At 42.6% G+C, this 12,658-nt stretch overlaps 1 protein-coding gene across 1 annotated transcript; it reads left to right on the top strand.

The window, feature by feature from the left end:
* The first annotated feature begins 351 nt into the window (after positions 1-351).
* On the top strand, positions 352-11,706 carry LOC122981198 (nuclear receptor subfamily 1 group D member 1-like). The gene is made up of 8 exons (XM_044349808.1): positions 352-997; positions 6,751-7,062; positions 7,170-7,258; positions 7,378-7,522; positions 9,095-9,672; positions 9,779-9,964; positions 10,086-10,296; positions 10,392-11,706. The coding sequence occupies exons 1-8, from the start codon at positions 979-981 to the stop codon at positions 10,586-10,588; spliced, it is 1,737 nt and encodes a 578-aa protein (XP_044205743.1). The 5' UTR covers positions 352-978; the 3' UTR covers positions 10,589-11,706.
* Positions 11,707-12,658: the final 952 nt, after the last annotated feature.

Below are 12,658 nucleotides of genomic sequence, written 5' to 3'. Positions count from 1 at the left end.
TTAGTCAGTATTTACCCATCTTTACAAGTCTAGAGACGAGGCGAGGAGTGAGACATCTCGCTGTCCTCGGCATCTCCTCCTCGTTTCCCCCCCGCTTATCGCCGAGCCCAGGCTACTCATTAGCATAAAATGTGTGTCAGTAGGGCAGCGCGAGCTCACATGCCATGCGCACATGCTGCCGAGCTTTAAGCAGCATTCCAAAGTCGAACGAGCCCAATGTGCCGTCTCCACGCGGGGCTCTCAGCCAATGAAAAAGTGAGAAAGAGTAAAAAGAGTGGGGGCGTGAGGGGAGGAGGAGGAGGAGGATGAGGAAGGAGGGGGGGGGATGTTTTCAGAGAGCGTGACAGATAAAGAGAGAGAGACATCCCTGATAAAACAAATAGGCGGGTTGAAGGGACACAAAAAGAGAACGAAAAAAAAACCGGTCACATTTCTCAGGCACCTGAAAACGTGCTGGTTATTTTAGGACGCGTGTTGCTTACTGATGAGTGGGGGAGTGTTTAAACTACTTCCACTCCAGTCATGTTTTGATGGTGACTGTACATGGCAAGCAGCTGAATGCTTTGGGAACTCTAATTTAGAGAAGCCATAGCTATCCTACCACAGCCTGGCATCACAACGTTGCACAAGGCGGAGAGCTGAGCTGTCCCGTGCATCTATTCACCTTGGAAACTACGTGGATCAGTACTGCTCTAATTCTCTTTTCTAGTATATTTCTTTCATTATTATTTTTTTTTGTTGTTCTCTCCGCTGTGACCGGGTTTTTTCTCAAGACCCCCGCCCCCCACCCCCAATGCCCTGTGCATACTCCTATTGGTCTAAGATCTGGGATACACTATCTATGCCTTGGCAGTTCATGACTCTTTCACCTGTATCAACGAAACTCCTCAGTGGCAAGCAGAGGCAGACAGTCCAGCATTAAAACGCCCTCAATTACACAGCACGGAACAACTGAACAACATCGACCGACTGAGAAACATGGAAAATAGCCCTGGCGGTAAGAATACTTTAATACTGTAGTCTATGTGTTCTGCTTGGAGCCAATGGAATAATAATTTCACTGCCAACAAGCAGTTATGTAGAAAGGAGCAGCTAATGGTACATAATGGGAACGGACGCTGTTGCACTTCTCTGCATCAAATAATATGTTTAAAGAGCCAGTGTGTTGATTCATTTGTTAGAATTATTAATTATGCATTGACACAAACTTATAAGAGAGCAACATGTTTTTATTCTTTCTTATATTGCGTTAAACTGCATGTCATTTTAAAACACTGTACACCTTTCATGATGCATGTAAAACTGCGATGATATCTGTCCCTGCAGCGCTGAAGCTGCTGCATATTAAACATAATCTGTTAGTTTATGACTGTTAAAGGCACGCACACGGGCATTATTTAGTTTTGGTGCAGGAAAAGGGAGAAAAAAAAACATGGCATGTTCTTTAACTGTAATTCGGCGGTGCACCATATTGGCACGTTGCCAAACGCTCGTGGGCTGCAGACAGTTAAGAGTTTTGAGTGAGTGAGCTGAGGTCGGAGAGGGAAGTCCTCTCGTCAAATCTTTGCGGCGGACTTCCGATTCCCTGCATGTAAACAAACTCACGTGAAGCGCGCGACCCGAAACGCCCCGCGTTCCCTTTCTACAGTGATCCCCTTTAAATGATAACAGATTGTATCCTCATGATGTGTATGAATCACGCACTCTCCGTCTCATATGTGCTTTAGCTGCTTAATTGCTACTTTGCTCTATTGTGTGATTCATTTAACACGTGTGTAATTCACAGTGCACACCCTTAACACATGTGAGTGCTCTCTGTCAGAGAACAGTCACTGAGTCAAAACAAGTAACTAGTGCCAGATAGTCCCTCCGTGTACCGGCCGTGACTTGAAGGGCAATGTTGGGAGTAAACACTCATATCTGCCAGGACCTGAATCATGATCTGGGTTAAATGTAGGTGGAGCTGATGATGAATGAGAGATGATTGCGAAATCTTCAGATTACTCACAAAACAAGCAAATAAATAACGTTTAAAAATAAATTTCCCGCTAACTCCGCGGTTTACCAGTGGATTAAACATTGTTGGTTGATGCACATGAAGGCAATATTGACGTGTGTGTAAATTTGTGGCACAGCACTCCTGAATAGATCAGTATGGAGTGAACCGGTAATCAATAGTGGTTTATTAGTAATTCATAAATTACGTGTAACATATCACAGGAAGCCGTTGGGTGCCTTTCAACGGCGAGATATAAATAAATCAATGCGCGTTGACGTCACCACTAATACTGCCACATACATTTCAATGGAAAAGTAAAGCTATGGCAACCGAAGAGTAGACAGAAAGTAAAGTCCTTGAGCACGCGCATGATAGGTCGGACTGTCATGTTTTCATCTGGTGTCCTCCCAAAAACAACAATCATGCGCCTGATTTTTTTTTAATACGCATCCACCCCGCCTTGAGCTGACAGCACGTGTATACAGCCTCAGTATCCACGTGCAGCGCATGATTCCCATGCACCCCGCCCCTCGTGGTCGCTCCTCTCCGTTGCGCGCGCTCAGCTCGCTCTCAAGCCCGCACGGGGATCCCTTTTCATTCGCGGGATAGCTTGGTCAGTGGGTCAGAGGGGTTTAACAGCCTGCTCTGACTGCTGGTTACCGTAATTGCTTTTAAACGTTCAATACTAAGAGCAATGGGACATTTTAAACGTGAAGTACCGTGTAATGTTTGGTTAATAAAAAAAATATATTATTCCTTATTCTTACGGTGCATAGACACCACCCATTTATTTAAGTGATAATAATTACCATTTTGAATGGCAAAATTAATCAATTAACATAGATAGTGATAGTCATGATAGTGTTTTCTATCCTGGAATCAGTGTAGCACTGAATGAAGCAATTTCTTGCATTATTTATTTATTTAGAAGATAATGATATTGTAAACTGAGCACAATAATGTAGTCATAAATTACTAATTACCCATGCAATATAACTTTACAACAACAGAGAAGGCACGTGGCATAACAGCACCATTTGTAAATGGGTAATATTAGCTTACCCTTCACATTGTTGTAGTGCTTAATTTCATTATTGTCTTCATCATTATGGTGCCTTTTTCTTGCGCGTAGAATAAATAAACCCCAGTCATAGAGTGTTATGTGAGATCATGGGGTAGGCCTAACTGATGTATATCTCTTCTAAACAATAAGTCATCAATAAAAACTTGAATCATCAGTGATTATCTTTGGCACAACAAACTCATCATTATCAAGTTACATTCAGTTTATTGCAGGAGATTCTGCCAAAGTCAACTGTTGTAGGCTTTCCTCCAGCTTCACTAGTTGAAGATGAAACTGTACAGTTGCTATGGTGAATGTGTAGCACCTGAATAACTAAATTCTAAGTATTATTCAGTGGCTGCCAGAGGGGTGATGAGCGTGACTCCATGGTAACATGACTATGTAATTCTGAAAAGCCTGGCAAGGAATGGCCGCAACTGCCCAACCACCCCTTTAATGTATAATGTGTTCAGAAAGCTGAACTTGTGACCTAAAAGCATGACTATTGCATGACTGCGATGGCCTTTAATGATTTAAAAAAAAAAAAAAAAGATGTATGTCATCCCCTGAATGTGTTTTCATTATGTCAGATAATTGTATCACTATGTCAAAATACATAAATGTGTCACACATGTCATCCATGCTAGCAAGAACAATAGGCTTAATGTCTGGCTGAGCTCTGACGCCAGTCCTGAAATCAGATTCCTTGTGCCTGCCAGCATGACAGGTGATCACACAACTATCTGAATCACATTAAAAATCCAAGCTTGATCCGAATGACAGATAGTATTTCAAGCCAAGGATCAAGTATAACCTTCTTCTAGTCTATTCTACATACATATGGGTGAACCCAGAAGACCTACATGTAAAACTCTTTTGACTTTTGTACTACAGAACTCCTTGAACTCAAGTACAAATTGGAACAACAATGAAACCATTAATGTTTCTTTAAAAGATCACTGGAGGTTCATGTGATATAAAGAATCATCATCCTTGAATAGAGCTTCATAAATAGACACATGACATGAGGCCGGCCGTTTCACGTGGAGCGGGGCTTACTGCCCATGCACAGTTGTAAATGCTCACATGACACGACGGACTAGTTAAAGTTTAGAAGGAGAGTCTTTCCCCAGACATGATACAGTATGAGCATGATGTTTATACAGTTTACATTCCATGCATGCATGCCCACGGGGTGGGAATATATGAGAGGGGAAGTCGTGGAGGACTGGCAGAGGGAGGGGCTGTGGAGTGTTTTGTTTATTCTGTAGTTCCTATGGCTCTGTGTGTGTCCACAGGTCACATGTTGTAACCTGTGCCTGAGTACAGCATGGTTTATATTTGCAGAGCTCCCTCTGGCACACAGTCAAACCAGATTCTTGGAAATAGTTACGAGGAGACAGAAAACGGAATGTTTTTACACACAGAGGGGCGGGGATGTGACGGCGAATGTACAAAGGGGGTGTGGATTTAGTGTGACAGTACAGGTGTGGCCCCATGTCCTCTGCAGGTGATGCACATGTCCGTGAAGCTTTTACCACTTTGACACAAACACACAGGAAATTACTCATGCACATGCAACATCTGTGTGTGATGTGAACTCACAGCCAGTCAGACACTGGAGCTGTCACCACACACACGCACACACAAGCCGTCAAGCTCAGAGTACCTTGCATTCAGTGTTGACACGTGTAAGCAGTGGAATTAAGGAGGCACTTAGTGCTACACAGAAATGCAGCACGTGTTTTCTCAAGGAGAGAGCACAAGAGCAGGGGGAGGCTTTTTCTCAGATCATTCAAGGTCCTTAAGAGGAAATGTACAAAAAAAAAATGACAGTGTAGACAATTCAAGGATATTGTTACTACTTTAGACTTCCACTACAGTTAGACAAGACATCTCTTAACGTCACTGCAGTAACCTGTTGGGCAGAGTTCAACAGCCATCTGATATTAAGACCTGTGATTCAGGTTGCTCAATGAAAATCTTTGTTTGATAGTGACCTACAAAGTGCAATCATGATCATCAGTGATGCAGATTTTCATTGACGCATGTGAAGCATGCAGTCTCTACACACAGGCTTTTATGCTCAAGTATTTAGACACCTGACACATACAAAGGACACACAAATTAAAAAGAGGACACACCCTGAAGATGAGGATCATGATAAGGGGACCATAGAGATATTATGAGCACAAAAATGCAAATTCTTGATATTATAAATGTCTGTAATAGTAGAGATTTTATTCTAAGCACTGATTATAGTTTTTTTTTTTTTACCACGCTACCATAAATTAAAAGTATTATGTCAGCCTTACAAGTGGGTAAATGAGTTTAAGTGGGTTTGCCTTCCTCCCATCCTCGTGATATAAATGCACAATGAGGTGTTCTCCTAGACTCACTAAAACCCCTAATCAAATGATTTCAATGTGTCAAAATAATGGCCAGCAACAACGTGACTGCACAGTTTCTAGCGGCTCTGTGGAATGCAGCGACTTAAAGTGGCTGCGCCCTGCTTGCTTTCCTCTACGTCTGTAGTCACAGCATTAAAGCCCTCTCTATTCCAAACGTGATCTGCCCTAGCGCCTGTTATTGTACTGCTGCTGTTGTCTACACGGGACTGCGCAAAGAGCCTTGTGAGCCAGGCGGGAACTGTGTCAAGAGTCCATGTGAGCTCCCGGTCAGGTGGCTGGCGGATAGATGGGTCTGCATGCCCGGAGCCAAAGTGAGGAGGGAGGGAGGGAGGGAGGAGGAGGAAGAGGAGGAGGAGGTAGGAGGGGAGAAGGCTAGAGAAGAAGGGAGGGGGCAGAGGAGAAAAGACTGTGCTGAAAGCAAACAGGCAGGGAGCTGGCTGGCTCAGCCTGCACGTGAGGGGCAGTCTTTCATCTTGCAGGGAGGAACACTGTCTGCAAAACAAGGGGGTTGGATGGGTGTTGCATTGAGGGGTAATAGGGCATTTCCGACTTGATGTGACATCCATAAACAAAGGCCTATCTGTGGCATTTATTATGAATATATGCTGACTTCCTGTCATATTGCAATAAATGTTTTATGGTGTTTCATATATATATTTGATATGATATTTGTATAATATCCTGGTATGATAATCTGCATTGAAGGCTATTGTATTAAACATAATAACCCTATCTTATCAGAACATTAATTTTAGCTGTAATGTTATTTAAGCAAATAACACGCTATGACTATTTACCATGTGTGAGTGTTGGTTTAACCATCAGATAAGGGTATTTATATCACCTTGTTGTTGTTTATTTTTCCAATATTTATTTACAGGAAGCGCTCCAATGGAATTCCAATATTCCAAAGAACAGCTAATCAGTAAATGCAACACGCAGGCTGTTTGTTTTCAGAGCCTTTCTTGAGAGCTGGCAAGACAATGCCTTTTTTATTTGATTATTTAACAGAATAGAAACCAAAATGCTCTGCACAGATATCCAGGTCAGAGTTGTTGTTGTTCAAGCCTCAACATTTTTCTTAAGTTAATCATCAGATCAAATTTCTGTTGTCCCAACATGATCAGGCTTTTGTGTGTGTTTGTAAAGTCTGCCAAGTAAAGTCACTGAATCAAAAGTATTGCTCAACACTTGCACTCCCACTCACATTGTGCATGGGAACAGAAACCTCGATGAAGATCAGTGAACTGAGTTTTTGCCCCTCTCTGTTCCTCCAGGTGGTGTTATCTTGTATGCTGGCTCGTCTGGCAGTGCCAGCCCGAGTCCTGGCAGCCCTTCAAGTGGATACCAGACCCAGTCGCCTTCCTCCCACTCGCAGCCTTCATCCCCAGAGGGTGTCTCCTTTCAGGAGATTGGGGCCCTGAAGCACGGAGGGGAACAAAGAGGAGGAACTCCTTCCCCGAAAATGGTCTTCCAGTTTCCTGAAGTAAATAACACTCCAGTTGCCCAAATTACCACAGTATCATCAGCAACCTACAACCATCCCACAGTGGCCAAAAGACCTTGTGGTTTTACTGGCACCTTCACAAGTAAGTATTCACTTACTTCCACACTTCCTGTTCTCCTCTATGTTTACCTACCAGCAGTTTGTAATTGTATTTCTCTCACTGATGATGGATGTATGCCTCTTTTATAGAAACTGGAGGTATGGTGCTTCTCTGTAAGGTGTGTGGTGACATTGCATCTGGGTTCCATTACGGTGTGCACGCCTGCGAGGGCTGCAAGGTGAGAATGAACAAAGATAATATTACATCATGTCTTTCTTTTCTGTAGGTGCACACACACTGACTCATCGCCACAACAGATATGCTTTAAGGCCTTTGTACTTCTTGTGCCTTTTCCAGGGTTTCTTCAGACGCAGCATTCAGCAGAACATCCACTACAAAATGTGTGTCAAGAATGAAAATTGTCTCATCATGCGCATGAACCGAAACCGGTGCCAGCACTGCCGCTTTAAGAAGTGTCTCTCAGTGGGCATGTCCAGAGATGGTGAGAAACAGTGTTAATGTCTTTAAAGAAGATATTTTTGACATGGGGAAACTGAAACTGAAATATCAGTTTTCTCAGTGTAGAGCAGAGGATATAAGGATACATTGATGATCACATGTTTCAGTTTCAAAGAATATGCTTCAATAATTCCTGTAGTAGCTTTCAACTAAAGTATGAGTCCACAGTCAAAATTGTACATATGTAGGTCTTACTTCTCATCACAAAAAAATCATTCTCTCTTCATCTTCTTGTTTCTTTTCTTTCTCCATTCTCCTCCCTTCGTCTTTTGTTCCTTTCTGTCTCCCTTTCTCCTTGCCCTCCTGTCTGATTTATGGCAAGAGGAGCTTGAGAGTCCCAATAGTCATCAGTCAAGGAGAAACTGTGACAAATATGGTTTATTTTGGGACACACATTTTGGGGCACAAAAGTTGTTGATTATGTGTTCACCAAGATGTACAGTCTTGCCTTTTATTTTTTCAACATTGACATTTACAAACAGTCATTTGGAAATAATGTTATTCTGTCCTGTTAATCACTAAAACGTACAGTGCCTCACTCAAAATTAAAATAACATTACACAGTTAATCTGCTATATTGCATTGTTTCACCGCAAGGCTCCAGTCTCTTGGGACACGGTTAAACTAGGTGATAATAAATCATGTTTTTTCTGGAGCAAACATTTTTAGATGACCTAAAAAAAGCCAAAAAGCAGGAATGAAAAATCACCTGCTAATTTGGCAGATCACAGCAAGGAAACTGTATTATTAGTTAATCATATTTTACATGTTTTTAATTTTCTGAATAAGCACACTCAAAAATTACCTTAAAAATAAAAATATAATATTTGATTGAATTATTGGTTCTGCCCCAAAACCACAACAGTAGACCCACAAAGCCACTATTCATTTTCATTTCACGTCTTTGACTCAACAACATGTCAAATGAATTTTTGATCATCCAATTTTTTTTCAACTTCAACCCTTTTTCTATTAACCTCTCCTACCTGCCTTTCTTTTCTTTATGACCTTTGCACTACTCAATCACTCTGTCACTTTACTAATGACATCATGTTCAGCGCTGCTGACCCAGTGACCTACTTCCACAGGAAAAGAGAGAGCGAGTGCTCAACTGAGAGACAAAAAGGGAGAGAGACTGGGGGAGGTGGTGTAGCATAGAGCGTACTATAAATAGTGCTGTCAGTGGTGGTGCAGTATTGAAGAGGGGGGGAGGGAGGATTGTAAGGATGGAGAGGAGGATGTGATGACAGCTTTAGTTTCCAAACTGCAGTGAAACAGCTGTGATGGACACAGAATAGTCAGAGACAGTAGGGAGGTCTTGGGATTTGTAATCCACAAGGAGATTACAGTAAGAGAGTCAGATGTAGAATTCATATTAGAGTAAGAACTGGCTGCTGTTTTTCTACGCTGTTTGAATGTGAAAATCATTTGAACTGTTTCTGCTTTTCCATGTATTCCCTAAAAGTGCTGCCAGTAAGTAGCTGGCAGTGATATCAGTGTTTGCTGTCAGTAAATGCTAACAGAGTTGCTCTCTCTTGGTTGCTATTCTCCTCAGCTGTGCGCTTTGGGCGTATTCCCAAGCGGGAGAAGCAGAGACTTTTGGATGAGATGCAGAGCTACATGAACAGTCTCAATGAATCAGCCTCCATAGAAATGGAGGTGTCACCTCCCCCCGATGCCCCCTGCAGTCCGCAGAACCACCAGTCGAATGAAGGAGCTGGCTCCATATCGCAGTCTTACCGTAGCAACTTGATAAGCAGTGACGAGAAACCGCTTAAGATGGCTGCCAGCAACCTTGGCACTTCCACTTTCCAGAACAGTTCAGCGCATGACCCTGCCCTGTCGCACACAACAACCCAGACGCAGCTCACACTTCAAGGGGAGCAGGCAAACCTGACATCAAACTACCATCGTGCCTCAAACTGCCCTGTTGCACACACCAACAATGAAAACTCCTCCAACACCAACGTTGACAATTCCAAGTACAACTTCTCCTCCAACCAGAATCAGTGCCCCGTCACTGGCCACCTATCATCTCAGTCCTACACGGCCAATCACAACAGTTTCCAAGCCAGCGATTCCCAGAACCAAAATTCCTGTCCTTGGAAGCTGAACGGAGGAGCCAAAGTGCTGGTGAGTATTTTCTTTTGTCAGCATGTAAATATCTATGAATATCTATTTGATGTCAATAAAAAGTACTTAACGCTTATCTTCCTCTTTTCTCTCTTTTTTGCGACAGGCATGTCCACTCAATTCATGTCCTGTGGCTCCAGCTAGTCGCTCCAGTCAGGAGGTGTGGGAGTCTTTCTCCCAGTGCTTCACCCCTGCTGTTAAAGAAGTGGTGGAGTTTGCAAAGAGCATCCCAGGCTTCCAGACTCTTAGCCAGCATGATCAAGTCATGCTGCTCAAATCTGGCACTTTCCAGGTACATCCACTTACACAGAATTTGTTGGTTTATGTAGGAATATAGGGGACTATTGTGTTTGCTTTATTCTCATCCCATGGGAGTTTCTTTTGACACTGACCTGATCTGGTTCTGTCCACAGGTTCTGATGGTCAGGTTCTGCTCATTGTTTGACCCCAAGGAGAGGACTGTGACCTTCCTCAATGGGCAGACATACTCTCTGGCATCACTGAGGGCTCTGGGCATGGGCTCTTTACTGGACGCCATGTTTGAATTCAGTGAGAAACTAGGATCCTTGGGTCTGGAACCAGATGAGATGGCACTTTTTATGGCTGTCGTGCTAGTTTCTGCTGGTAAGACTTATACTCATACATGCACACAAGCACATACTGTACTCTATGCGCATATTTCCTCGTGTCTAACCCTAATTTCCCCTCCCTTTCTGCAGACCGCTCTGGTATAGTGGAGGTGGGAGCAGTGGAGCAGCTGCAGGAGAATCTAATAAAAGCTCTGCGCTCTCTCATCACCAATCGCCGCCCAGATGACAGCACCCTCTTCCCGAAGTTGCTGCTCCGTCTGCCGGACCTGCGCACCCTGAACAACCAACACTCTGACAAGCTTTTAGCGTTCCGCATAGATCCTTGATTCAGAAGGCTCACATCTTACTGAGGTATCTGCTTGGGGGAACCTCCTTGCTCCCCATGCAAGCCAGGCCCGCCATGGACACTGGCCTCTGTATGATGGACAGTTATTGTGGGAGCTGTGCCAAGTGTGATACTGTAAGAGAAAGGACTGCAGTGAAGGATGTAGGCACAGCAGGAGGTGGAGGCCCCTGAAGTCAAACTGATCCCTCCAGTTGCTTCCAGGATTGCTAAAAAAAAAAAACTATTAAAGACATAAACTGTGTTCTTCCTTGGGTTTGTTTGAGTCAACATCAAACCACCAAGTCATCACCTCACCCACCTGGAGTTTGTTAGAGACAGTTTGTTCTGAAGACCAAAAAGAAGAGAGAGCCTGTTGTTCCTCACTTGACTTTGTCCTCCTACCCCAGTTCACAAAGCAAACAAGAAGGAAGCACATACTCTTGCCCAGAGAAACAGGAGCATTCACCAACCATGATTTCTTATGTACATTCATGCCACAAGGGTAAATGGCACTTTCCATACATTAAGAAACCTCTTACATCTTAAATCATTATATAATATAGCAATAGAAATGTCTAACACACAGCTAGGAGGACGGTTTGGGGATGCCCTGTTGAAATGACATAAGCTATTTTCACAACATGTCACCATGTGGGAAATCTTTACAAAAATCACCCATTTGTGATTGAGAAATGTATAACATTTTTAAGAAATGAGAGTAAATTGCATTGTATTGGTATGCGGTAATCAGGGAGAAATTATTGGTCATTTTTGACCGTGTCTGATGGGTTATATGTTAAGGTGTTCTGTGTAAATTTTGTATATATCCTTTATTCTTGGTTGGTACCCTCTTTAGTTTGCAGAGTCTCGGATATGTATATGAAGTTAGTATTGAAGTATTGTATAATGTCAGCATCATTGACAACACGTAATAAATTGCTCTACAGACTGCAAAGAGAAAGCAGCATTTGAACCATGCACTTGGAGTATATACTTTTTATTTGAAAATATATGATCGAAATAAATGTATTGTCAACTGACTGCATCACCTTGTGAATATTTTGTAAATGTTTTATGGTCACACCATAGAGTACCATTATAAAATAAGGTTCTATAGCATTTTTCTTGTGCTCATCTTTTTCCATTTGCTTCCCTAATGTGATGCCACTATCAGCATTGCCGAGGCATACCATTGAGCTGTAGCCTAGCAACAGAAGCAATCAGCCAATCATGCACCATGTCTGAGGGCCATTAGGGGCTTTATTGCTAACAAGAAACATCACTTGATTTTTGAGTGTGTGATAACAAGAAAATGTAATTTCAGAGCGTCATAATTCAAGAAATACAAGGTAGTCTTCTTTACCACAAACCCACAGTGACTTTGCAGAGGAGAGGCGACAAGCAGCCATTGGTAGGGAGATTATAAACTGGAAGTGACTCTATTCAAAGACACATGCAAATGTGACATTGAAAAGACAATTGTAGCGGGAACTTGCGTATGCAAATGCTTTGGAGGTGTATAGTCACGGTACCAGACAGTACAAGCAGAAACCCTGCATAGAGCTATCTCTTCAGTCTACTGAAAGGCCTGGGAAAAATTCATTACTGTAAATGTTAGGGAATATTTTCCATAAACAATGTCTCCTATAAATAATTATGATCGCCTTCTTTCCTCTTTTGTGGACTTGTAGTTCAAACAGTCTGGAGAACCTGTGACTTTTCATATGAATATCAGGAACCACATTTCCAAGGTATAGTCTATTTGTTTTGACAAAAACAATAAATCGCCTCCCTATCAGGTGATTCTCTCTGGCAGTAAGACTGAGGAGTCTCTGAGGAATACGATGTTGCTCCCTTGATGCCCTCTGCCCTACATTTATATCAATATAGCCAAACTATTATTTTCGTACTGCATCAGCAAACACCCTGAAAGTCTTCTACTGTTGCAGACAGTTTAATCCTTGCAGAGAGCTCTGACTCAACAATGTTCCAGTCATTTCTATGGTTCATGTTGAGGTCTTCACATGCCACCTAGTGGACAGAACAATTACAGCAGGAACAAACTTTGGCC

The sequence above is a fragment of the Thunnus albacares genome, chromosome 4, assembly GCF_914725855.1.
Source record: "Thunnus albacares chromosome 4, fThuAlb1.1, whole genome shotgun sequence".
NCBI lineage: Eukaryota > Metazoa > Chordata > Actinopteri > Scombriformes > Scombridae > Thunnus > Thunnus albacares.
The sequence above is the reverse complement of the archived record's forward strand: the minus strand, read 5'-3'. Positions and strand labels throughout refer to the sequence as shown.

What these genes read in the sequence shown, in the direction of transcription:
- LOC122981198 (XM_044349808.1), top strand. An exon ending in TTTTACTGGCACCTTCACAA is followed by an intron (nt 7,063 to 7,169) that starts GTAAGTATTCAC and finishes CCTCTTTTATAG; the next exon opens with AAACTGGAGGTATGGTGCTT. An exon ending in ACGCCTGCGAGGGCTGCAAG is followed by an intron (nt 7,259 to 7,377) that starts GTGAGAATGAAC and finishes TGCCTTTTCCAG; the next exon opens with GGTTTCTTCAGACGCAGCAT.